Source organism: Onthophagus taurus, chromosome 10, assembly GCF_036711975.1.
Source record: "Onthophagus taurus isolate NC chromosome 10, IU_Otau_3.0, whole genome shotgun sequence".
NCBI classification, from domain to species: Eukaryota; Metazoa; Arthropoda; class Insecta; order Coleoptera; family Scarabaeidae; genus Onthophagus; species Onthophagus taurus.
The window spans coordinates 36218-57921 of NC_091975.1; the positions used below are offsets into that span (position 1 = coordinate 36218).

The following is a 21704-nucleotide window of genomic DNA, read 5'->3' on the forward strand; positions in this document are numbered from 1 at the left end:
CATTAGAAAATTCATTATCGCGTAGAACTCTTTGTAGGGTTCTTGGATGTAGGCACTGACTTATTAGATACAGTCGTGATGTGGTCAGCTAATTTTGGTTCGCTAACTCTAGGGTTTGAATGAATCAGTCCCATTGTAATTTTTGCCGATATTCTGTTTTAACTTATTGTTAGATTTACAATTTTGGCAATTTCGCCGTAAGATTTCTTTCCTTTTCGATGTTTTATCACCAATTTTCTAATTTCAACAGAAATTTCTTTTCGAGATGACATTTTGCGGCCAGTTAGAACTTGTGAATAAATAAGTATCTCTAATCACATTGTAAAACAAATTTTCTATTATCTTATGTTTTACAAAAACCTCATAATTCAATGCTGTATGTAGACTTTTGTCCGTTACTGTATATTGATGCTGTAGCTGTTGTGGTGTTATTAATTTATCCTAGATTTAAAGGGAGCTTATGAGTTATAACTTTGTTTTGATGATGTGTTGGAAGTTAATGTTGTCACTCATTAAAAACTGGGGAATACATCAAAAATATAAAGTATTCTAAAGTACATAAATATAAAGTATTTTATAAATAAAACAAATTAGTACTTATCTTAAATCCTATAAACAATTTGTATTCTTTCAACAAAATACATCAATATAACGTACACACACGACGAGCACGTGCTTCAATGATCATCGATCTTGCGTAATACAGAAGACTGAAAGAGCTACAGCGAAGGCTTGCTCTTTGCCGTTTTCAGCGAGCTTTCAGTTGCTTGTTCGCGATCGCCGCAAACGGTTCTATTTCATCTAAAAACAAGTTTTTACGAGAATTCAAATATTAACTGAGTAAACTTTATTTATTAAACTAATAAGAGTTAAAAGTGATGAAGTTTTAATTTATTCAACAATGTTTTCGACATTTTTATTTCTTGTGTGGTTTAAATGACATTTGAAATTAATAAAATTAATAAGTGAAAAAATTAATTGGTTGAAATAATAGTTAATGTTAAAAATGACTGAGGATTCAGGTCCTAGTTGTGTTTCCGAAAGGTAAATCTATTCTTTAATTTTTTAAGTGGTTTAAAATTTATTTAAAAATAACTTTCTTTTAATAGTAAACCGGAAAACCAACCTTCGGATACTCTAAGCTCTCAAAGGTAGGTAATTAGATTGTCCTAGAGTTAATTTGCTTGTCGGTACTTCTTCTGGCCGAGCTTTCACAATCGTTTTAACAACGGACGGGGAAGTCAATTAACACTCAATCATCAAGGGGACTCGCAGCAAACCCCTTCTATTCAAACTCTATCCCATGTTTGTTTGATCAACACAGGACGTTGTTTACCGTGTTACGTGACTCTGTGTGTCCTCAACAAACCTATTCCTTGTTTTAAAAAATATTTCTTTTTAAATATTTCGTCAAAAGATTTTTTTTTCTCGTAGAGTTTTCAAGAAAACTTCCCCCAATAACAAACTGACGTTATATTTAAGCTCGAGGGATTTGGTGGTTTCATCCGGAAAAGTCGATAAGTTACACGGGGTTTTGTTGATTGATCCCGATTTTGTACAAGAAAGGAAGATTTATGGACAGATAACGCTTACATTTCGGTGAGTTAAGATAAAAAAATATTCAATTTAATACCGCCCTTTTTTTTCGGGTTGATATAGATACGGGAGAGAAGATGAAGAAGTTATGGGATTGAAGTTTTGTAACGAAGCTATCATGTGTTTGATGCAATTGTATCCACCCCACGTTGGATCACATTTAACGGAAAACGTTACACCTTTACAGGTAAAAAAAAATAATTAATTTCACTCCAAGTTAATTTAAAAGTGTTAATATCAATTAAAAGTTGCCAAACAACTTTTTAATTTCTTCTTTTTTCTTTGGTTTTTACCCGACATCAAATAATAAAGGTACACTTAAATTTAGAGATTCGGGCGGGGAGTTTGTGAGAGGGAGAGTTTCATTTGGAAACTTGTCTCGGTTTCCTCCTCGCTGACTTACTTCCTAACGAGGTATCAGACCAAGTTTGTAATTAACGAGTCTTGGGAAGGAGTTCCGTTCAAATATACACCACCATTACCAGACGCTTTTTGGTGGGGGAGTTAAATTGTTGTTAGACAGACTCTACTAAGTAAGGTGTTCTACACGACGCCGACGGAGAGAAAGTTTTACATTAAGCATGTGTTGCAAACAACTTAAATTTATAAAAGGTTTGATTAACAATAATACAATAATATTTCCTGGTTTGTTGGATTTGGTGGCTTAAGATGGTGTAAGTAGCAGTATCTGTTGGAATTGATGACTAAGCAGATTGCTTTGTTATCGTAATTTGAAGTTTTTGAGTGTCATCTTGGTGTTGGAACTCCTAGGTTTCAAATTTCACAGATTAAGTTTCAAGTTCATGGCTTTAAAGATACCAATTCTGTATAAGTGAACAGTTCTACCGTTCTCACACTCATTTTTATTCATTCAATCACTTGCTCATTGTGGTTGTAGGTTATGGCAACTTCTGCGTAGGTAGTAAAAATTTTCAATTAGTTCCGTAATGTGAGATGAGATACTTCTTGTTCCAGGTCGCCTTTAGAGACAATAATGAAACTTATTTGGTTTGACTACTTTATTATTTGTTTATATAACTTCTAATACAGCTGTATAGGACTTTGATTATGGATGAGGTAGGAGAGATATGCAATTATTAATATAATTGAGGAGATGAATCGAAGACTGAATTCGACATGTTGTTCATAGTGTTGGCAATGTTTGTTGTGGTCAGCGTTGCCAACCTATTTTTCTCTTGCATTTTTGCTCTTACAATTAGATGCTGATAGATATCGAGAAAAATACGTAAATATGACACAGGATATTTTAGTCACATCTTCATTTCTCTTACTTCTGAAGATGAGTTATTTGTGTCACAAGGTTCCTGTAGCTGTTTACAACCACAATTTTAATATTTGAGGTTCACTTCGATTTTGCACACAGAATTACAGCTACAGATTTCACACAGAAAATAGTTGTTTTGTTGAACGAGGCGCACTTATTGTGTCAGCTCCAGACCTGTTATCATCAACACCAATTGAATTGTAGGAGATGTGCTCGCGCCGTATTTATTGGTTTCCGATACTATAACGTCAATCCACAGAGTTATTTTAAATCCGCTTTGTTATCTTCCTCTTTCTCCTTGAGTTCAACTTCAGTATCACCATCATAACGTTTATGAACAATTAAAATCCTAAAATAGAAATTAAAAATTGGAATTGACTATAAAGGACGTATTAAAAAATAACGAAATAAGGAAATTAAGGAAGATTCAATTTATTTCCTCGCTTCCTTCTTACATAAATAAATTACTTATTACAAAAAAAATCGTATTTTAATATCCTTCATCACTCCAAGTAACGTCGTAATTTGGATAAACTTTTTTAATTAAACCAACGGCAACCTCATGGTCAGCTTTTCCGTAACCCTACAAAAATAATAATAGGTTTTCATTTAATTTCAATTTGTAAAGGTTTTTTTTAAGCTGAAAATAAGATACCATTGAAGTGGATAAAATATTAAAAGGTGACTAAAAAAAGTTTGAATTCTCTTTTTTCTGCTTTCTCTTTGTGTTTCGAATGGCCCCGACGGCCATTCTGTTAAAAGTTGCGCGGCAGCTCATAGTGTATTACCTGGGAATATCCGTAAACTTTGATGCTTTTACCGGCCGCGTTATGGTCGATCCTTCCACCACCCAAAACTTTGCTTTTCCATTCTTTTATGGAGCCGTCGACTTTTAATTTTTGAAGTTGATCGGTGACCTTATCATTAATATCAGCTACAACAAAAAAAAACTATTACTATACTTCTAAATATTTTCTTTTAGGATGCTTTATTAAAACGACTTGGTCCAAACGCATATCCATTTACAATGGAAATCACTCCATTGGCGCCACCAAGCGTTCAATTAGTACCAGCAAAAGAATACAGCGGAGCTCCAATTGGAACTAGTTATGATGTTCGTGCTTACATTGGTAAGTGTGAAATGAGACGAAATCGAGTTTAGTAATTAACTCCCAATCGATTTCGGTTAAATATAGTACGTATCAATTAAATTAAAATCGGTCGGTTGAATAATTAAACCGCGCATAAACTCATCTCAACGGAAATTAATTCGCCCAGGCGAAATTAGGAATTTAAATAATAATCGGCTTTGTCGAAGCTTTCAGATAAAGGGGAGCAAATTTCGGGGGTTGGACAGTTGTTGGTTGAATTTTGCTTTATAGAGAGTGTGGGACTTGACAAAGTTCTGTGTTTGAGGTATCGATTTTTCGTGGTTAACAATTGTGAGCGTCAGCTTTTTGACGTTCGGGAAATTGTTTGGAAAAAATATATAGCAAACATTTGCCGAGTTGATTGACGTCTGCCGATTTAATAAAAATAAGATATAAATGAAATGATTGACCCGTTTCGGTGTGATTTATATTTACTTTCCGATAAATCCTATTTAATAACACAAAAAAATATATACATAAAAAGGGAGAGAAAGGATTTTTATGAAATATGCGTTTTTAAAGCAGAATTAATAGAGGGGATTTTTCATTTTCCACTTGAAATATGAAAGAGTTACTCATATGTGAAATGAGTTCAAAATTTATTTCAAAATTAACATAGTAAGTAAACAATAACCACTTAAATTAATTTGAAAATTTAGTGAGGTAAAATTTTTTATGGGGGTAATTTGTCCCTGTGTGTATACCTGGTTACTTATCAAACAGCCCCAAAGGGCGGTAACGTCGCGTGTATACCTCTTTCATTATCAAAATTAAATTTTCTATAGACATCCCCCCAATAACGTCTTGTAACTAAGTATTTTCCGACGACGTAACCTGTTAATACCTTCAAACAATAACGGATTACGTAAAAACCGCTTTAGTTCAACCCCCCCACCCGCTTTTGGCACGCGCCAACCTACTACGTAATATTCCCCTTCACCTGTATAAATTCACTACCTTCCAAACAGCTACAGTTTCTGTTTCTGTTCTACCCCCTGTATAGTCCCCCCGGTTTCGTTCCCCCTAAACCCAGATCGATCAGGGTAGAGACCCTGACCCTTTTTCGGCCCCTCCCTCTTTTCGTATTTCCCCCCTCTGGGCAGGTACTTGTGTGTACGTTTGGATGAAACATTCCGAAAGCTGCTCGACAAAATTTACGATATTCGAAATACTCCAAATTAAATTGATGTAGGGGGGACTTGTTGCGACTCGATTCATTGGAGTTTTGGATGCGATCGGTTTTCGTGTCGCTTCTTCTCGATGGTTCGTGCGGTTTAATGTTGATATTATAATCGAAATGTGGGGGCCGAATGGGTGGCGGGCGTTTAAAATCCATCTGCGGGGTTAAAAACGCTTATGCTAGCTGATAGAAATTGAAAAAGCTTCCCGAGGGATTTATGAATTATTCATTTTGATCATGGTTACAAAAACAACAAACTTTCAGTTTACTAAAAATGTAGACACTAAAATATTTTAAAATATCTACATTTTTTTTATGTTTTTAATAAATCGTCAGTTGGTAATTCTGCATTTTTTCGATTACGCCATAAAATCGCATTAAACGAAAATTGAAAATATGATATCACCGTCGTGTAGAGAATGTCCTAAAACATATTACTGCCATATATTTTGAAAGTAGCACCCATAGTGTGGCTAAAAAAAAATTAGGCGCTTACTCTGAATCAGGCTGTATACAGGGGGTTCAAATTAATTTGAATTACCCTGTAGAGGCGAAGGATAGGAGGGATGCAGATACTTAAAGAGGACGAGGAAGGGAAGAGAGGAAATCAGCAGAGATATATAAATGACTGAATGGAGAACCTACTTCATGCGATTCTTGGGAGTGGTGGAAGAGAAAAGACTGGGAGAGGGAGAGCGAGGGGTGCAAAGATGAGAGGAGATAACTCTGGAAGAAATGGAAGCAGTGTTTGAGGGGACTGAAGAGGGGAAGGGTGCCAGGAGAGGATGAGATTCCGAATGAGGCATGGTTGGAGGCGACGCAGTCAGTGAAGAAGAAACTATGGAAGGTAATAGATACTGGGCGGACGATGTGGAGAGGTGGTGTAGGCTGTGTGGAGAGGATTGGGAGACGGTGGAATACATGCTGAGAGGGTGTAGTGAGCTAAGGGAGGAGGTAACGAATAGGAAGCAGATTTTGGGAGAGGGGGGCGAGGGCAAAAGGATGGATGAGGGCGTCAGCTGATGGGGTGAGGAGGCGAACGTGGGTAGAGCGGGGAGGAGGGTAAAGGATCTGGAGGTGTATATATATATATATATATATTCTATTGTATTATATTAAGAAAGGAAAAATTGTAGATATAAAAAACAATAATACGCTTATTATTATGGAAGACTGAAAATACCTGACATTGACAGAGCTAAAACTAACCCAAAAAGCATCATTGCAGTTGTGGTAGATGTAAAACACAACGAGCTTTACCAACTGGCTGCGAAAATTGGAGTGCTAAAGCAGCTTTATACTAAGAATCAGTTTACTTTATCCTCTAAAAACTTTGTGAAGATAGAAGTTGTTAAAGATAAAGAAGTGTCTTCGATAAGTCGTCGCAAAACTGTCTATGACCGGAGGACAAGGATTCAAAAAATGTAACTGCCTCAAAAAATACTTATCAAAGAAATACGCTTTTAACTTAGCATGTATTAAACTCTATTGGTAAAAGTCAGAAAAATCTTTTGTGTTAAAAATCCTCACATTTACCGACTTATGTTGGTAAATCTTAAGATTTACTAGTTAAACCTAAGATTTACCGTAGTTCAGGCTTTTACAGTAACATTAAAAACTTTACTCGATTGAAAGTAGATTTTGGTATGAAAAAACATCATTAATTTTTTGCTTTTGTTTCCAATAAATAAAAATGAACGAAAAGTCTGTAAGATTTCAAGGTTCTCTCGTGCTGAAAATCCGCGAAAACGTTCCGGAATAATTCAATCCTGAAAGACCCGACTTGAATTTCAAATTCCCCACCGTCTTAAATCCGACACAAATATCCTTTCCCTTCCATACTTTTTCTTCATCTCTCAAAATCTCTTTATCTATTCACGATCTCATAACTCGACATGAAAACCCATCCAGGTCGACGTTATAAACATATTTTCTTTTATTTGCGATTTATTTAAAAGAAAAACCTTTTAATAAGATTTCACTATGGCTCTATACAGTCGATGCGATTAAACAACGGGTTGTTTTCATTGGGCTCATATTCCCAAAGTCCATTACGTTAAACGGACCATGGGGGTTCTCTAATGGAAACGGTAAATCGCTCCATTGCGCGCCTCTCGAATACTCTAGGCCACTTGTGGAGTCGGCCGTGTGCAGTTTTAGTGGCCAATAACGCGAACATCATGAGAATACGAGAGTTACGAAAGAGGGTCGTAGGCGTAAAACCGAAAAGACAAAGTGCTGGTTGTAAAAGAAAATAATAAAATGGGACCAATTTACTGAATTAGTGGCTAACAAACTACATTTTTAGGATATTTAGGAATTATTTTAATTAAATATTCGAGGAAACCACAATGTTTAGCATTTCCGGGTAAATCCAATCAAATTTTAATGCACAAAACGAACATTTCAGTTTCACATTGTTAATAAATCGCTTTTAGCAATTATTATAACCAAAACAATTCCCAATTTACTTTTTATTTTTAATTGTGTTTTTAGCTGATAAAATCGAAGAAAAACTTCAACGGCGTGCAACAGTTAGAATGGGAATTCGCGTCGTTCAAAGAGCTTTCGCGCCACCATCCCCGTATTTATACAGCCCTTCACCGGCGAAAGAGAAACGTCACAAACTCGCATTATTTTGCAGCAAAAGTGTTCCTACGTCTACTGACGTGACTCAACATTTCGCCACCTCGCAGCAACATCTCCAGCTTCAAAGTAACACCCCACGAGCAGCAACCTCCGAAATCCAACTAGAAATGAGGAGATTAACTGAAAAGAAACAACCGATATGTGATTCTGAACAAAAGATCGATATATCGGAAAGAGTGGAAAAGTTTATTGACGAAAACGGGGAGAAAAGTACTCATGTTACCTTTAAAGACGAATTAAAAGAGAGAGAGGACGATGAGGAAAAGGTTAAAGTTCGATTGGCGAGGAGCGCTTCGATATCAAGTGAGGTGAGTTGCTGTTTATGGAGTTAGGTTAGTGGATTTCGGATTAAATTGTACGTAACATCCGAATTTGACATTTCGCTTAATTAATTAATTCTGGAAATAATGTGTTTACTGTACTACAATTTGCATTAGGATGTAGCTTATAAACGTCAATATGATTCATAAATATGCATATTACAGCAATTAATTTATTTTCAGGCAAGTTCTAATAACCGCCATAGATCAACGTGTGGAGGAAAAAGACCAAGCTTAGCAGCATTCTTAGCAGAAGTCCCAGCACCACGAGCTTTAGTAGAAAAACCGTTCCTTCTAAGCGACGGCAAAGTGGAATTAGAAGCCCGACTAAACAAAGGCATTTATTACCACGGCGAAGAAATAGACGTTATTTGTAACATAAGAAACAACAGTAATAAAGCAATAAGACGAGTGAAGGTAAGTTATTTTATTTTGACCGAAACTTCCAGGAAATATAGTCCTATGTAATTTAAGAAGCCCCCTATCTCGAGAGAACTTTGTGCTTTACTCCCATTCGAACGATTCTAATGAACCACACTGAATCGAAAAGAGGGTTGCTCGCGATGAAGTTATTATTGAAAGCCTACGGTCCAAAAATAACTCCTTATCGATCGTTGCAGAACCCGAAAAAGCGACGTCCTAAAAGAAAAAAAAAACAACCCCTTATAAAAACATCCTGACGTAAATGCTTGTTTCAAACGCGAAATAAAATTGATTGGAACGGATAAGATATAAAGAAATAAAACGACAGTTTTATTTTTAAACGCAATTATAAAATTTTCTTATCTCAAAAAAGAATTTATGTTGGTAATAAATCATCGTTTAAACTTTCCCAAGTTATGCAAATTAAATCCGTGAAAAAAGGATTATTTCATGATCTCGTTGAATACGAATTAAACGTTTTTAGCGTACAAGAACAACCCGACAATGTGATTTGCATAATTCGTTGTAGGAAAGGGTTTTCGTGACCTTTTCTTCTTTGTGCTAGTTTTCCGTGTTGAAAATCCGCTCATCTCAACTAAATGCGGGTCCCTCGTTAAGGGAACGAAACGTAAATCCCACCCATTTATAGTCCTTTTCAGCGTGGTTGATAATTAAACGGCTCACCAGAGTTAGTTTTAACTTCCCCCTCTGGTTGCAGACTGTAAAATGGAAAACCCGAATGTCGGCAAATTTTAATTTTACCGGCTACGACCAACACGTAAATTTTCATTAAAAAAACTTTCATAACGTTTCAGTGATAAGAAGTAATGCTGTTTATAAAGTTTTTTTCTTTTTTTGTAACGTTTCGAACAAATAAATACTTAGAATTTAATAAAACCCACGTTTGTGTCTTAATGAAGTAAGTTTCCGGAAATTTAACCGCTTTGTTAGAACTCGAAGAAGTAACCGCTTTGCTTTCGAGATGAAGTTCTTGGGAAATAATAGCCACCGAAAATACGTCCTCTTTGTATTCAAACTATTATTCGTTGTTCGCAATAAAACCCAATAGTCATAAAGGGTTTATTTCCGTACTGCTATTTTAAGATGTTTTCGAAAATGATAAACAACTCCGAAATAAACAAAGTCTTTTAATTTGAACGTGATTGACTACTTATTTAATTAATCTTTAAAAAAAGATTTATTTTTAAATATTTATAACGAAATTTTACCAGAAAATAATAGACGATTTTAATTTTGTTTATGATGAGGGGAAATCTAATTTCGGAAAATGAGAATTTAACTCTTCAAAGTTTACCTTTCAAATTATCCACAACCAATTTATGTGTTCTATTTCAAATGAAGTCCCCGACGAGTGTCTTTTCTGTAGCTCAACGTTTTCCATAATACTTGCAAGGTCATCATTTAAATTGCAAAATAAAATATACGAGTGAACTACTTCTTTTTGCTATTATCAAGGTCTTGCTATCTTTGTGTGTATCTTAGTAAACATCTTATTAACATGAAAAATTCTCCAATCAAATTGTGAATATAATTGTGAATTAGCGATAAACCACAGATCAATACGAACAAGATAATTGTCGTGTTGCGGGCTTAATATGTCGATGGCACAAGTTTAAGCATGTGCTTTGATTCATATCGAAAACTTTAACATCTGTATCCCCACACACAACCTCTAAACCCATCTTTAGTAGGCCTGTCATCATCTAACAAAGACATTCAACAATCTTATATCTTTTAATTTTCTATTCTTCTGATCTTCTGTCATTCGGCAGCGGCCACATTCTTCAAGAAAGCATTTGGCGTGAAACCAAGATTTTGCAACTCTTGCACCCAAACAGTGACTCTTGCAGCACGTGGTTTCACAGTAAGTGCACGGACATCCCCAAGGGATCCGTTGCCGCGCTTAGCGCACCTAGCGCGTCGTGGAAATGTAAGGCCTGTCGATCACCTGAATCCAGACGCACATCGACTCTTTTCTGTCCGCCTCCTGCTGCTCCTCCTGTACCTTCTTTACCTGTCGCTACTCTGGAATCTGTCCTGGAGGCCGTCAGGTAAATTCGTTCTGATTTGAAGTCACTGAACAGCAGATATGCGGATATAATTTATAATGAAATTCCAATCTCAACTAATTATCGAAAATGATTAATAACCCGAATATAAAGTGAGCGATGATGACGTTATCCAGTTTCTCTGTTCCTGTGGTCCACTAAATAGCATCTATACAAGTACCGTGATATCAATCAGATTATGGGTTAATTGAGTATGGAAAGTTTTCCGGGCTTCTATTAGTTCTGGAGTTAGTTGGTTCGATAATAGTTTAGTTGGTTGAAATAAAAAAGTTGTTTTCAGCATTATCTTTAATTAATAATAAATATTTTAATAACTACTTACCTTTTTTTTAGGTTTTTGTTGTTCAACACGTAGACGTTTGCATGTTCTCAAATGGAAAATTTAAAAATATAGTTGCTTTAATCAACTCAAAAAACGATTGCCCTTTACTTCCCGGCTCAACAACCGAATTAACTTACACTTTACTTCCGATGAAAGGTTCAACAAAAAATTGGATCGCTTTAGAAGATTCCTACACGAAATCGGGTACATCTCTAGCTTCCTCAGTAACATCATCTTCCTCTAATCCTGAAGATCGCAACGTTTTCGCAATTTACGTTTCTTACTATGTTAAAGTAAAACTGGTAGTTTCCGTAATGGGAGGCGATGTTTCCATAAAATTACCGTTCACTTTAATACATACATGCGACGATTACGATTCATCGCCTATGGTGGAGATGCAAAAAATTGTTCATAGAAAATCTGTCGTCGAAGACGTTAAACAGGAGAAAGACGGAACTTGAGAGTTGGATAGAAAGATTGAGAAGACGGTTGTGGAGGTGAACACAGTAAAATTGGAACCAAAACAGCAAACAAAAAAAACTAACTCATTACCCGATCGAAAAAACTCGTCTCTTTTGAAAGATATGAAGAATTTAGATGAAATAGTTACGTTAAATCGCGAAATGGAAGATGATAAAGAGAAGGTTGAAAATAATTCCGTTGAAAATGAGAATGGTGCGTCAAAAAGCTTTTGTATGTATCGCGGATTGTGTTGCTTACGAAGGACTTCTTAACAGAAGTTATAAAAAATTTTTATTGAAAAGTTAATCTATATGTGCATATCAGCTATAAAAAAATTAATTGTTCACTTTTTTTTCATTATGTATCACTGCCACACTATTCCTCATCTTAACCAAAAAAAATGTAATAATAATTGGAGCCTAATATTAGTAATTTCAATGTAACTATTATTGTGACCTCTCACGTTGCTTTAAGGTCGCCTCGAATCGTTACAGGCACTAATTACTTCTCAATAAATCATAATAACGATTCTCGACTACCTCCCTTCTCTATATACACTAAAAATCAATAGAGAAACTCGCCCAAACGACCTTTCTTCCTTTTATGTTGTGTTGTATTACAAACTTAGTTATTAAAGCGGAAATATTACAATCAATGTACATAAAAAGCTCCTACAAAAAGATTGTTTTATCTTAAAATAATAAACATTTAAGAAACAAATTGCACGACCAAGTTAAATAATAAATTGTACATAACATACCAAATACAATATTTACATAACGTCGTGTTTATGTGATTAATTATAAAATATGATGTAAAAGAGCCTTTTTTTTAATAAAATATTCATAAAAACCACTTTGTATGGATTATTTAAAACCTAAACAAAGATTTACTTACAATGATAAGGGCATTCCGCGTAACCTCTAACGATTTCCTTCGTCTCAGAGTTCCCATCAGATTTCTGAACTGTTAATTTAATAAGAATATACTTAAAAACACCTTCGGGGTCGATCGAAACATCGGGAATACTCGAAGAACTCATTTTTCTTAACAAATTTAAACTTCTTAACATTCAAATCTTTCTGATAAGCGACACCTATTGACAAAAAAAGTTAATGAAAAATAAAGCTATAAAACATCGCGCCATCTATATTATAATGTAATAACTCAATTTAGTAACATTATTCTAACCTAGAAAAATACGGCGAGTGTTTATTATCGTTTAGAGCCAAAAAATTACGTAATTTACTCAAAACTATATTTAAAAATGCCCACTACAGATGCAGTTAAAATTTGGAATAACCTAAAAGGCATAATATGTGTGTATAAGCCGGCCGATGTTAAAACGAATCACGTACGGAAAATGATTGTAAATCGAATTTGTGAAGGTAATATAAATTAAACAAACTTTAAATGTACTTACTTGTAATGCTTTTATGCTGTAATTTTGTATAAATCGCTTTAAGAAGCCAAACTCACAAAGTGTTTTTTTGATGTACTCTAGCGCCCTCTGTTTTTGTTTTGTATTTCTTTTAACGCGGGATATTTAAATTTGTTTTAGGTTTAAATGAATTAGATTATAGACCAAATTCAGCGTTAATTTCAATTGAAGGAAAGCCATCAACAGAATTATCGGTTGTTCTTAAACCTAATTTAGCTGATGATCCACTTGTAGTTGGCCCAAGATATCAATTTAACGATTTACCTTGTAGCTGGTCGAATTATTTAGGAACTTCTACGAGTGGTGTTTTACGTAAAAACTTTAATTATTTGATTTATACATTATACTTAAAATAATCGTATAGTTTTAGGTTTGAAGAGAGGTACTACTACCACTAAATACATAAGAGAAAATAAACCTACAAGAGCTTATAGAATTACAGGAAGTTTAGGTTACGCTACCGATAATTATTACAAAGATGGTCATATAGTTGAACGCACTACTTTTAAACATGTTAAATTAGCGCATATTGAACGTTTATTATCATACATGCAAGCTACGCATCAAAAAAAGATGTTTGAGTAAGTTTTATTATTCAAAAATTGTAGAAAACTAATTTCAAATTAACTTTTAGGTTATGTGGTGTCGATATAAAATCTCAAACGGCTTATGAATTAGCAACAAAAGGATTAATTAGACCGGTAAACTCAAAAATTCCGCTTATTTACGGATTAAAATGTATTAAATTCGATCCACCCGATTTCACAATTGGTTTGTTTTATTTATTTTATTTAAATAGATTAATGTTTATTATTTCTTTTAGAAATCCAATGCATTAACGAGTATGAAACATATTTGAAAGCATTAATTCATGAAATTGGTACAAAACTAAATTCCTCTGCTCATTGTACGGGATTACAATGTATTAGACACAGTTATTTTATTATCGATAATGCTTTATTGCGACATCAATGGAATTTAGAGAATATTTTAAGAAATAAGGAGCAATGTGAGAATATCATTTTTGAAAATAGTGGATTGTTACATCAAAAAAGTGCCGTTTTGCAATAATATTTTATAATTTATGTTTTTTGTTATAAGAATAATAATAAAGTTTTAAATTAAAAAGTAAAGATAACCTAAAAAATTCATTAGTAGATTAACATAACCTCACTTTTCATTTTAAGTTATCTTTTTATTACATAATTAACAAATTTAATCAACATCTCATGGTCGAAATTGAATTATTTTCTTTTCAAAATGACTAATTCAACAAAATAGTGTTGTAACGGAAGTTAATTTTATTTAAATTCGTTAAAAGTTTAAAGTTCATAGTGATTACAACGACGAGAAAAAAATGTCTTTACACTCGATAAAATACGAAAACGGAACCCTATATATTTTAGATCAACTATTATTACCTGCTCAATCAAAGTATGTACAAATTAAGGGTGTTGAAGATGGCTGGAAAGTTATTAATAAGATGCAGGTACGTGGAGCTCCGGCTATAGCTATTGTAGGTTGTTTAAGTCTTGCCGTTGAGATTAAAGATGAAAAGTATGATTGTAAGAAGTCAATGAGACAAGATGTTGAAGGAAAATTAAATTATTTGGTTTCTTCAAGACCTACAGCAGTTAATATGAAATTAGCTGCTGATGAATTACTTTCTTTGATAAATAAAATGTGTGACGATGATGGTTTTAGCATTGAAAAAATGAAAGAAAGGTAATTCTGTTTTTTAATGTTGGAGTAACTAATAAATATTTTTTGGTTTTTAAAGATTTGTCATGGTAGTAGAAGAAATGCTAAATAAAGATATATCCGATAATAAATCGATAGGTGATTATGGGGCTAAAGAAATTTTATCCCACTTTTCAGGAGATACAAATTTACGTATTTTAACACATTGTAACACAGGGTCTTTGGCCACGGCTGGTTACGGAACCGCTTTAGGTGTAATCCGTTCATTGTTCGCTTTAAAACGTTTAGGTATCAAAAAAAAAATTATTAACAAACATTTTTTTACCCCTAAAGCGTTTTTGCCGAGCATTTTGCATTTTTAGAACATGTATATTGCACGGAAACCAGGCCGTATAACCAAGGGGCACGATTAACCGCTTACGAACTTGTCCATGAAAAAATTCCAGCCACACTCATCGTCGATAGCATGGTTGCCGCGTTAATGCGACTTCGAAACGTTTCTGCTGTTGTTGTTGGGGCAGATAGAGTGGCTGCAAATGGAGATACAGCTAACAAAATTGGAACTTACCAAATTGCGGTTTTAGCTAAATTTCATAACGTTCCATTTTACGTTGCCGCCCCATTTACCTCGATTGATGCGAAAATTCTCAGCGGAGATCATATTGTTATTGAAGAAAGACCTGAACAAGAAATGACTCATGTTGGGGAGCATAGAATAGCTGCTAAAGGTTGATTTTTTTCATTTTTTATGTTGATTTTTATTAAATACGATCTTTTTTAGGTATATCTTGTTGGAACCCAGCTTTTGATGTCACCCCAGCTGGTTTAATTGCGGGGATTATCACTGAAAGAGGTGTTTTTAAACCTAACGATCTGTTAAAAGCTTTAAATTGTCAAGTTGAATAATTTTGTTTTTAAAATAAAGGATTTTCTAATTTTTTTAAATTTAGTAATTTATACAGTGAATTACTACACTTAAGATGCAATATACAAAAATATATATCCATACAAACCAGGGCGTACCTACTTCCACTAGGACTATAGGCGCTATATTTTTATTGCAATTCTATGTTTCTAGTTCTCGGTCTAGTGTTAGTTCTAGTCTAACTAGGTCTAGTTTTAATTGTTGTGCAGCGTTAGATTGTGGTATATTTTTATTGAACGAAAAATAGAACTAGCCGTGCGTCTTTTAAGACGGAATCTCAGAGTATGTCACCTTTTCCAAGCAAAACTTTTGCTTTGCAAAACTACCCAATGCAATTAAGCTACTAGGTATATTGCATTTTATGTGGGACAGTGCAAGTGCATAGCAGTTTTGTAACTATGCGAGTTATATGAAATTCGCGATATAATTATGGAGAAGGAGAGGTTTTTGATAATAAAGACAACATGCCCTAAAAATACGATATATAATATTTTTTATTAGTAACATATATTTATTTTTGTATTAATAACAACCCAAGAATTTTTATTTAAGAAAAAGATTGATAGGTGTAAAAATAATATATATTTAATAACAAAAAAAATGGGGAGGATGACTATAATTCGTTCTTTTCATCTTTTTTTTTTTAATTTCTGAAGTTTCTTATAAAATATATTTATATATTAAACCTTTAATCTTAATATTCTAAAACTCCGTCATAAAGGGCTGTTCAGTTGGTAATACTGGCGAGAGTTGTGCGTAGATGCGAGCCCAGGCCTTTTTTTTATATAAAGAGAGAAGGAGCAGTCCAAGAAAACTTCTTTAAAAAAATCGTCCACACAAAAAAATCAAAGAACAAGAAAAATAAGGCGGTTTTGAGTTGATTAAAAAAACATGAAATAATTGTAGTAAAAACACTGCACCACTTCTTACACATCCATATCGGAATGAAGTCTTACCACCGCTTTTTATGTTCGTCCATAGAAACACCGCCAGGACCCAAATATACTATCATTAAGAGACCACCAACAACAGAAAGAGTCTACAAAAATAAAGGTTTTATTGATTAATAAATAAATATATAAAAATTTAAGCTTACCTGGAAGAAATCGTATTTTAAAAAGTCTCTCAACGGTTTATATTCCGGAATATACCACCATGCATTATGATAAAAGTTTAATGTTGTCAATAGAATCACCAAAATAAGTGCTGAAAGTTTCGTTTTATAACCTATAGTGACTAGAACCATCAAAGCTGATCCTAAAAGGTCCAATAAAATCTAAAAAAAAAGCAAATTTTAAAATGTTTTGAAACGTCAAAATGACATTGACAACTTGACACTGACATTTCATAGACTGCCTACGTCTGACGTCACACGGGGGGCGGAGCTTATATCGACTCCAAACAATTTCGTTGCTAATTTTGCTAACCACAGTTGCTAAGATAAATCGCCAGAATAAAGATGTCATTTAAAATGTCATCTAAAATATCACTTAGTTTATTTTATTTTAACACTAATTGAAAAATTGCATATGGGAATTTATCGTTAGCAATGAAGATGTTTGGAGTCGGTATAAGCTCCGCCCATATCTGTGCTGTCAAGAATTAAGTGTGAAGTAAGCAAATTAAAATAAACAAACAAAATTGTTTAATAAACTAACCTGTAAGAATGTGAACTCGAACCTAATCAAGGTGATAAACATGAAAGCTATTAAAATACGTCCGGTTAATTGTAAATAATTTTTGGGTTTATTGTCTCCAAGTGAAGGAACTCCAGCAAATAAACTTTTCGCTTCACCTCGACCTTCCGCCAATACCAATAACAAAGCGCCGATTAATGCTAAGTTTCTGAATAAAAATTGTAAGTCCCACAAGATACTATAAGCAAATGTCTAAAAAAAAATTTATAAAATTTTAAAAAAATTTAATAAAATTTCATATTTACTTGAAGAACAACGATGAAAAATAAAACTCCACAAGCAATAGAAACTCTGTACCTAATAATAACCATAACACAACCCCCCAATTGTCCAATTAAGTTAACTAAAACGAATAAGGTTGCTAAAAAAGTTCCGCAACCCCACGATAAATTCATGTACTCTTTCTGTTCGTGCCATTGAAACCACATGCGTAATCCATCTTCAAGAAATGTTGATATTAAACATAATCTAGCGACTGTTGGCAAAAAAAATTTGCCTTTTCTAATCACCTAAAAAAATTAAATTAACAAGGATTAATTGTTGGAATTTAAAATTTTGAGGTTATGTTTTGTGTTCAATTAATTTGAGGTTAGGTTAATTAAGTGTCAAATTTTAAAAATTAATATTTAACTAATTAAAAAAACTTTCTTCATAAGAATGTAAAAAGATAAAAATTCCATATGGATGGATTAGGAATTTAGTTCACGTTAAACTAAAACTAAAAACAACATAATTAAAAAGCAATTTAATATCAATAATTTATTTAACAAAACAAATTTTAATTACTTATTTAACAAAATGGGAATAATTTTATAGTTTTAACTTGTTGAATATATCAATTTTTGATTGTACAAAGTGCAAGATATGTTCAATGAAGATGCATGACGTGCCAAAAATTGTTTTTTTCGGTACAAATCTGTATTAAAGAAACGTAATTTTTGTATTGAACACGAACAAGGGGGTGAGTTCAATTGATGTAAATCGCTTTTTAACTTACTTGGTCGGCTACGTCTTCCGCATTTGATACAAATTCATTTGAGATCGTCATGTTTGACACACCACGAAACTAAACGAAAATAGTCCACGCACACAGCGTATTTGCCACGGAGTGTACACGTGCGTATGAACTCGAGGGCTACTTTCAACTAAAAATCTGTCAACATTTTTGATAGAGAAATATCTTAAATAGCACACCGTTCAAGGTTATTTTCAAGGTTCGTTAAACTTATAGTAGATAATAACATCCTTGTTTTAGTTTTTAAAATGTTTATAAATAATTTGGAAGCATTAAACTTTATATTTATATTTAAAATTGTTTTCATTTTATTGGATATCAATGAAACGATTATTTGAACGTAGACTATACGTCAAAATGTGACGTGTACCTAAGAAAAAATCAAACTTATTTTATAAAGTAATTAAAAAATACTTTATTACACTTAATATTATACTTTATTAAACCAATTTTTCAATATATTAATCGCAATTAAATCAAATTCGATTTAATTTTTTTATTATTAAGGAAATTATCGTGTCGGACTGTACTAAATCCAGGACGTACACTTAAATGACATAAACGATCTGTCAAATTTCTAGAAACTAACCAAGATTTTTCATAAAATAATGTAAGTAAATTACTTAACTAAATAAAATTATTGTAAAACTTTTCTTTTATTAGAAAATGATTGAAATAACCTGCAACGATCGATTGGGTAAAAAAGTGCGGGTTAAATGTAACCCAGATGATACCATAGCGGATCTAAAAAAGCTAATTGCTGCTCAAACGGGGACTAAATGGGATAAAATCGTTCTTAAAAAGTGGTATAAACCATTCAAGGATCACATACAATTACAAGATTGTATCCTTTTTTAATTTAAAATATTGACATAACCTCTAATAAAAATATTCCTTAATTTAAATTTTAGATGAAATTCACGATGGGATGAATCTGGAGTTATATTATCAATAATTTAAGGTTTTAATTTGATTAATCTGTTAAAATAATAAACTAGTTAAGATTTATTATAACTTTATTTATAAGAGCATCATCATCACACTTTCAAGAATAAATAAAAAGAATTTAAATATAAATTAAAAAAAATAACAGTCCGATAATATAATAAGGTACAATTCTAAAAAAAAGTCTAAAACGTTTTTACAATAGTAAATTTTAAATAGAAATAACAATCTAATATAGCTTGTGCGATTAAAACATCTACATAATAACTTTCTAACACGATTTTTTTAAATAATAATTAGTACTTTGGTGTATATGGCTTTTTTTACTACAAACTCGTTTAAAACTATTATGTTACTTTAATGCGGTCTTTTAAAACCCCCATCGGATGAATTCACTCGTTTTGCTGTTTGATGAGTCGGTGACAAACTTTCCGTTGCATTTTCAGATATATTTTGACCGGCTTTGTGTCGATTTGCTAAAAATTCTCTTATATGTTGGACAATTAAGTCAATTGCGACTAAAACAAATATATTTAATTATTCAATTTATGTTAAATTAAAACTTACAACAAAAAAAAAGTTATGTGAATTTACCGACTTTATTTTTACAAATATAATTATAAAATATTAAAACATATTTTCAAATCTATTTTTATTGATATTTTATATCATTTCAGATACATGAGATACATTTTAAAAAAATTATTAGTCTACTTAATACACGGTTAAGAAAATACTTTTTTTTTGGCTGTATATCAATTAATTAATACCTTTGCTTGTATAAATCTACAAATACCTTAAATACTAATTAACTAATAGGTGCAACCTTTCCCTTTTTTAATTTTACGCTTTTTGTTGGTAATATTGACATTGATAAGTTTTTTATGGGATTCTAAAATAATGTAAGATTCAAAAATACAGATTATGCCTAAAATCTAAACTAAAAACTAATTTAAATAAATGTAAAACACTTTTAAAGTTGGAATGCGTTTTTAGTGTGCTTTTTTTTAATGTGCGTTTTTGTGTTATTTCTTTTTATTTTAAATATCAGTGTGCTTCTATATTTGCAGATCTATTAATTCCGTTTTGGTGTCCGTGCAAGATATCCCAGATGTGGTGCACAATTAGGTCTATAGCCACTGCAACAATAAATTAATACATTACATGTACCGTGCGTACTTTATAATTAAACAAATAATTAATTTTAGAAATCAAAAGTAGATAAGAATTGTATTTACAAGGATTACGGAAAAGCAAACGAGTAATAGCAAATTAAATCAAAAAAAAATAAGTCTATTTATTTTTTATTTCTTTTTCAAAGAAACTTAATAAATAAAATATACAAGTAATGCATTTTGCAGTGACTAAAGATGTACTTTTAATGTTCAATGTAATTTATAATAAGCTGGATGCTTACTAAATAATAATTAAATAAAAAGGAAAGGTTACACGGTTTATTTTTTTAATAGATACAATATAGCTAAAAGCAGGAAAAAAGTTATCTCACCTATGTTATCTGCGCCACGTGGAATAATCACATCAGCGAATTTTTTTGTCTAAAAACATTAAAATAACATTTTTATATTTATCATATTAATTTGATTATTTTTACATACCGGCGAACAAAATTCTTCAAAAGCAGGTTTAACAAAATTCATATATTGATTTAAAACTTGATCCAAATCTCTTCCTCTTTCATTTATATCTCTAGGGACTTAAAAATTTTATTTGAAATAAATAACATAATCATTCGTTGGAAATATCTACCTCTCCTAGCCAATCTAGTATCGGAATCAGTATCAACAAACAACTTCATGTGAAATAAATTGCGAACCTCCGGGAAATAAAAAACTAATATGCCTTCAAATAAAACCACATCAGCAGGATAAATAGTGATTGTATCGTCTTTCTTTATTCGATGATTTATGTAATCATACTGTGGAATTTGGCATTTACGCCCATCTAAAATGTCTCTTAACGTTTTTTCCATTAACTTTTCATTAAATGCGGCCGGATGATCAAAATTGAATTGTCCCTTTTCGGCTTTTTCCAATTCATCTTTCGTTAAATCTCGGTAAAAACTATCTTGGGAAATACAAACGACTTGACGCTGCGTTTGGTCCATATCTACTTGCCCCAATTTTTCCATTATTCTTTTACAAACCGTACTCTTGATAAAAATAAAACATTCATTGTATGTATTGATTTTCCTTATTTCATTAAACTTACCTTTCCACTCGCAGTTCCTCCAGCCACTCCTATCAAAAAAGGTGTTTTCGGCTCGAAACCATTTATTTTTCCGTTACATTTCGTTTCTTCGCTCATTTTTGGAGGTGTTTTAATAAACTATTAAAAAATTGTTGTGGTGAAATATTGACAGTTTTAGGTTAAGTCATGCGTACTTAATGCCGATAAAATAGGAATTTTTAAATGAACCTTTAAAATAAAGATGGCGCTAAATGCGAATTAATTTTAATTAAATTGTTAATAACGAAAAGTTAA

At 32.5% G+C, this 21704-nt stretch overlaps 7 protein-coding genes across 9 annotated transcripts; 4 read left to right on the top strand and 3 right to left on the bottom strand.

Moving 5' to 3' along the window:
• The first annotated feature begins 779 nt into the window (after nt 1–779).
• Nucleotides 780–12333, top strand: LOC111413333 (phosrestin-2-like). The gene is made up of 8 exons (XM_023044259.2): nt 780–1044; nt 1110–1151; nt 1435–1599; nt 1660–1783; nt 3864–4011; nt 7709–8169; nt 8365–8598; nt 11028–12333. Exons 1-8 carry the CDS (start codon nt 998–1000, stop codon nt 11475–11477), a joined length of 1671 nt encoding a protein of 556 aa, XP_022900027.2. The 5' UTR covers nt 780–997; the 3' UTR covers nt 11478–12333.
• LOC111413335 (14 kDa phosphohistidine phosphatase-like) lies at nt 3298–13004 on the bottom strand. The gene is made up of 4 exons (XM_023044261.2): nt 12902–13004; nt 12376–12574; nt 3670–3815; nt 3298–3464 (listed from the first exon to the last, which is right to left on the bottom strand). The coding sequence occupies exons 2-4, from the start codon at nt 12548–12550 to the stop codon at nt 3372–3374; spliced, it is 414 nt and encodes a 137-aa protein (XP_022900029.1). The 5' UTR covers nt 12551–12574; nt 12902–13004; the 3' UTR covers nt 3298–3371.
• Nucleotides 12638–14063, top strand: LOC111413334 (pseudouridylate synthase TRUB2, mitochondrial). The gene is made up of 5 exons (XM_023044260.2): nt 12638–12866; nt 13040–13231; nt 13284–13500; nt 13554–13690; nt 13743–14063. Exons 1-5 carry the CDS (start codon nt 12746–12748, stop codon nt 13988–13990), a joined length of 915 nt encoding a protein of 304 aa, XP_022900028.2. The 5' UTR covers nt 12638–12745; the 3' UTR covers nt 13991–14063.
• A 77-nt stretch (nt 14064–14140) lies between these two features.
• LOC111413327 (methylthioribose-1-phosphate isomerase) lies at nt 14141–15565 on the top strand. Its single transcript, XM_023044252.2, has 4 exons — nt 14141–14644; nt 14700–14908; nt 14983–15348; nt 15402–15565. Exons 1-4 carry the CDS (start codon nt 14277–14279, stop codon nt 15524–15526), a joined length of 1068 nt encoding a protein of 355 aa, XP_022900020.1. The 5' UTR covers nt 14141–14276; the 3' UTR covers nt 15527–15565.
• Nucleotides 15566–16021: 456 nt separating this feature from the next.
• Nucleotides 16022–18406, bottom strand: LOC111413322 (surfeit locus protein 4 homolog). The gene is made up of 5 exons (XM_023044245.2): nt 18240–18406; nt 17488–17751; nt 17204–17434; nt 16642–16821; nt 16022–16584 (listed from the first exon to the last, which is right to left on the bottom strand). The coding sequence occupies exons 1-5, from the start codon at nt 18288–18290 to the stop codon at nt 16498–16500; spliced, it is 813 nt and encodes a 270-aa protein (XP_022900013.1). The 5' UTR covers nt 18291–18406; the 3' UTR covers nt 16022–16497.
• Nucleotides 18407–18690: 284 nt separating this feature from the next.
• LOC111413324 (Ubiquitin-like protein 5) lies at nt 18691–20650 on the top strand. 2 transcript variants are annotated; one of them, XM_023044249.2, is made up of 4 exons: nt 18691–18867; nt 18921–19101; nt 19169–19218; nt 20273–20650. In XM_023044249.2, exons 2-3 carry the CDS (start codon nt 18924–18926, stop codon nt 19210–19212), a joined length of 222 nt encoding a protein of 73 aa, XP_022900017.1. In that variant the 5' UTR covers nt 18691–18867; nt 18921–18923; the 3' UTR covers nt 19213–19218; nt 20273–20650. The 2 variants fall into 2 exon arrangements, with proteins under 2 accessions (XP_022900017.1, XP_022900016.1); XM_023044248.2 differs by lacking the exon at nt 20273–20650 and having other exon boundaries at nt 19169–19265.
• On the bottom strand, nt 19256–21612 carry LOC111413323 (Uridine-cytidine kinase). Of its 2 annotated transcripts, none has more exons than XM_023044246.2 (5): nt 21432–21612; nt 20970–21372; nt 20819–20916; nt 20710–20758; nt 19256–19720 (listed from the first exon to the last, which is right to left on the bottom strand). In XM_023044246.2, exons 1-5 carry the CDS (start codon nt 21525–21527, stop codon nt 19560–19562), a joined length of 807 nt encoding a protein of 268 aa, XP_022900014.1. In that variant the 5' UTR covers nt 21528–21612; the 3' UTR covers nt 19256–19559. The 2 variants fall into 2 exon arrangements, with proteins under 2 accessions (XP_022900014.1, XP_022900015.1); XM_023044247.2 differs by lacking the exon at nt 19256–19720 and adding an exon at nt 19838–20341.
• Between the last annotated feature and the right edge of the window lie 92 nt (nt 21613–21704).

What these genes read in the sequence shown, in the direction of transcription:
- LOC111413323 (XM_023044246.2), bottom strand. Translation starts at nt 21,527, where the DNA reads ATGAGCGAAGAAACGAAATGTAACGGAAAAATAAATGGTTTCGAGCCG. An exon ending in GAGGAACTGCGAGTGGAAAG is followed by an intron (nt 21,373 to 21,431) that starts GTAAGTTTAATG and finishes ATTTTTATCAAG; the next exon opens with AGTACGGTTTGTAAAAGAAT. An exon ending in TTGAAGAATTTTGTTCGCCG is followed by an intron (nt 20,759 to 20,818) that starts GTATGTAAAAAT and finishes TAATGTTTTTAG; the next exon opens with ACAAAAAAATTCGCTGATGT.
- LOC111413334 (XM_023044260.2), top strand. Translation starts at nt 12,746, where the DNA reads ATGCCCACTACAGATGCAGTTAAAATTTGGAATAACCTAAAAGGCATA. An exon ending in TGTAAATCGAATTTGTGAAG is followed by an intron (nt 12,867 to 13,039) that starts GTAATATAAATT and finishes AATTTGTTTTAG; the next exon opens with GTTTAAATGAATTAGATTAT. An exon ending in CATCAAAAAAAGATGTTTGA is followed by an intron (nt 13,501 to 13,553) that starts GTAAGTTTTATT and finishes ATTAACTTTTAG; the next exon opens with GTTATGTGGTGTCGATATAA.
- LOC111413335 (XM_023044261.2), bottom strand. Translation starts at nt 12,550, where the DNA reads ATGTTAAGAAGTTTAAATTTGTTAAGAAAAATGAGTTCTTCGAGTATT. An exon ending in CGCGGAATGCCCTTATCATT is followed by an intron (nt 3,816 to 12,375) that starts GTAAGTAAATCT and finishes TTTTTGTTGTAG; the next exon opens with CTGATATTAATGATAAGGTC. An exon ending in AAGTTTACGGATATTCCCAG is followed by an intron (nt 3,465 to 3,669) that starts GTAATACACTAT and finishes TTATTTTTGTAG; the next exon opens with GGTTACGGAAAAGCTGACCA.
- LOC111413333 (XM_023044259.2), top strand. Translation starts at nt 998, where the DNA reads ATGTTAAAAATGACTGAGGATTCAGGTCCTAGTTGTGTTTCCGAAAG. An exon ending in CAGATAACGCTTACATTTCG is followed by an intron (nt 1,600 to 1,659) that starts GTGAGTTAAGAT and finishes GGGTTGATATAG; the next exon opens with ATACGGGAGAGAAGATGAAG. An exon ending in TGATGTTCGTGCTTACATTG is followed by an intron (nt 4,012 to 7,708) that starts GTAAGTGTGAAA and finishes TTGTGTTTTTAG; the next exon opens with CTGATAAAATCGAAGAAAAA.
- LOC111413327 (XM_023044252.2), top strand. Translation starts at nt 14,277, where the DNA reads ATGTCTTTACACTCGATAAAATACGAAAACGGAACCCTATATATTTTA. An exon ending in GTTCGCTTTAAAACGTTTAG is followed by an intron (nt 14,909 to 14,982) that starts GTATCAAAAAAA and finishes TTGCATTTTTAG; the next exon opens with AACATGTATATTGCACGGAA. An exon ending in GCATAGAATAGCTGCTAAAG is followed by an intron (nt 15,349 to 15,401) that starts GTTGATTTTTTT and finishes GATCTTTTTTAG; the next exon opens with GTATATCTTGTTGGAACCCA.
- LOC111413322 (XM_023044245.2), bottom strand. Translation starts at nt 18,290, where the DNA reads ATGACGATCTCAAATGAATTTGTATCAAATGCGGAAGACGTAGCCGAC. An exon ending in TCGAGTTCACATTCTTACAG is followed by an intron (nt 16,822 to 17,203) that starts GTTAGTTTATTA and finishes CTTTTTTTTTAG; the next exon opens with ATTTTATTGGACCTTTTAGG. An exon ending in TAAAATACGATTTCTTCCAG is followed by an intron (nt 16,585 to 16,641) that starts GTAAGCTTAAAT and finishes TTATTTTTGTAG; the next exon opens with ACTCTTTCTGTTGTTGGTGG.
- LOC111413324 (XM_023044249.2), top strand. Translation starts at nt 18,924, where the DNA reads ATGATTGAAATAACCTGCAACGATCGATTGGGTAAAAAAGTGCGGGTT. An exon ending in TCACATACAATTACAAGATT is followed by an intron (nt 19,102 to 19,168) that starts GTATCCTTTTTT and finishes TTTAAATTTTAG; the next exon opens with ATGAAATTCACGATGGGATG.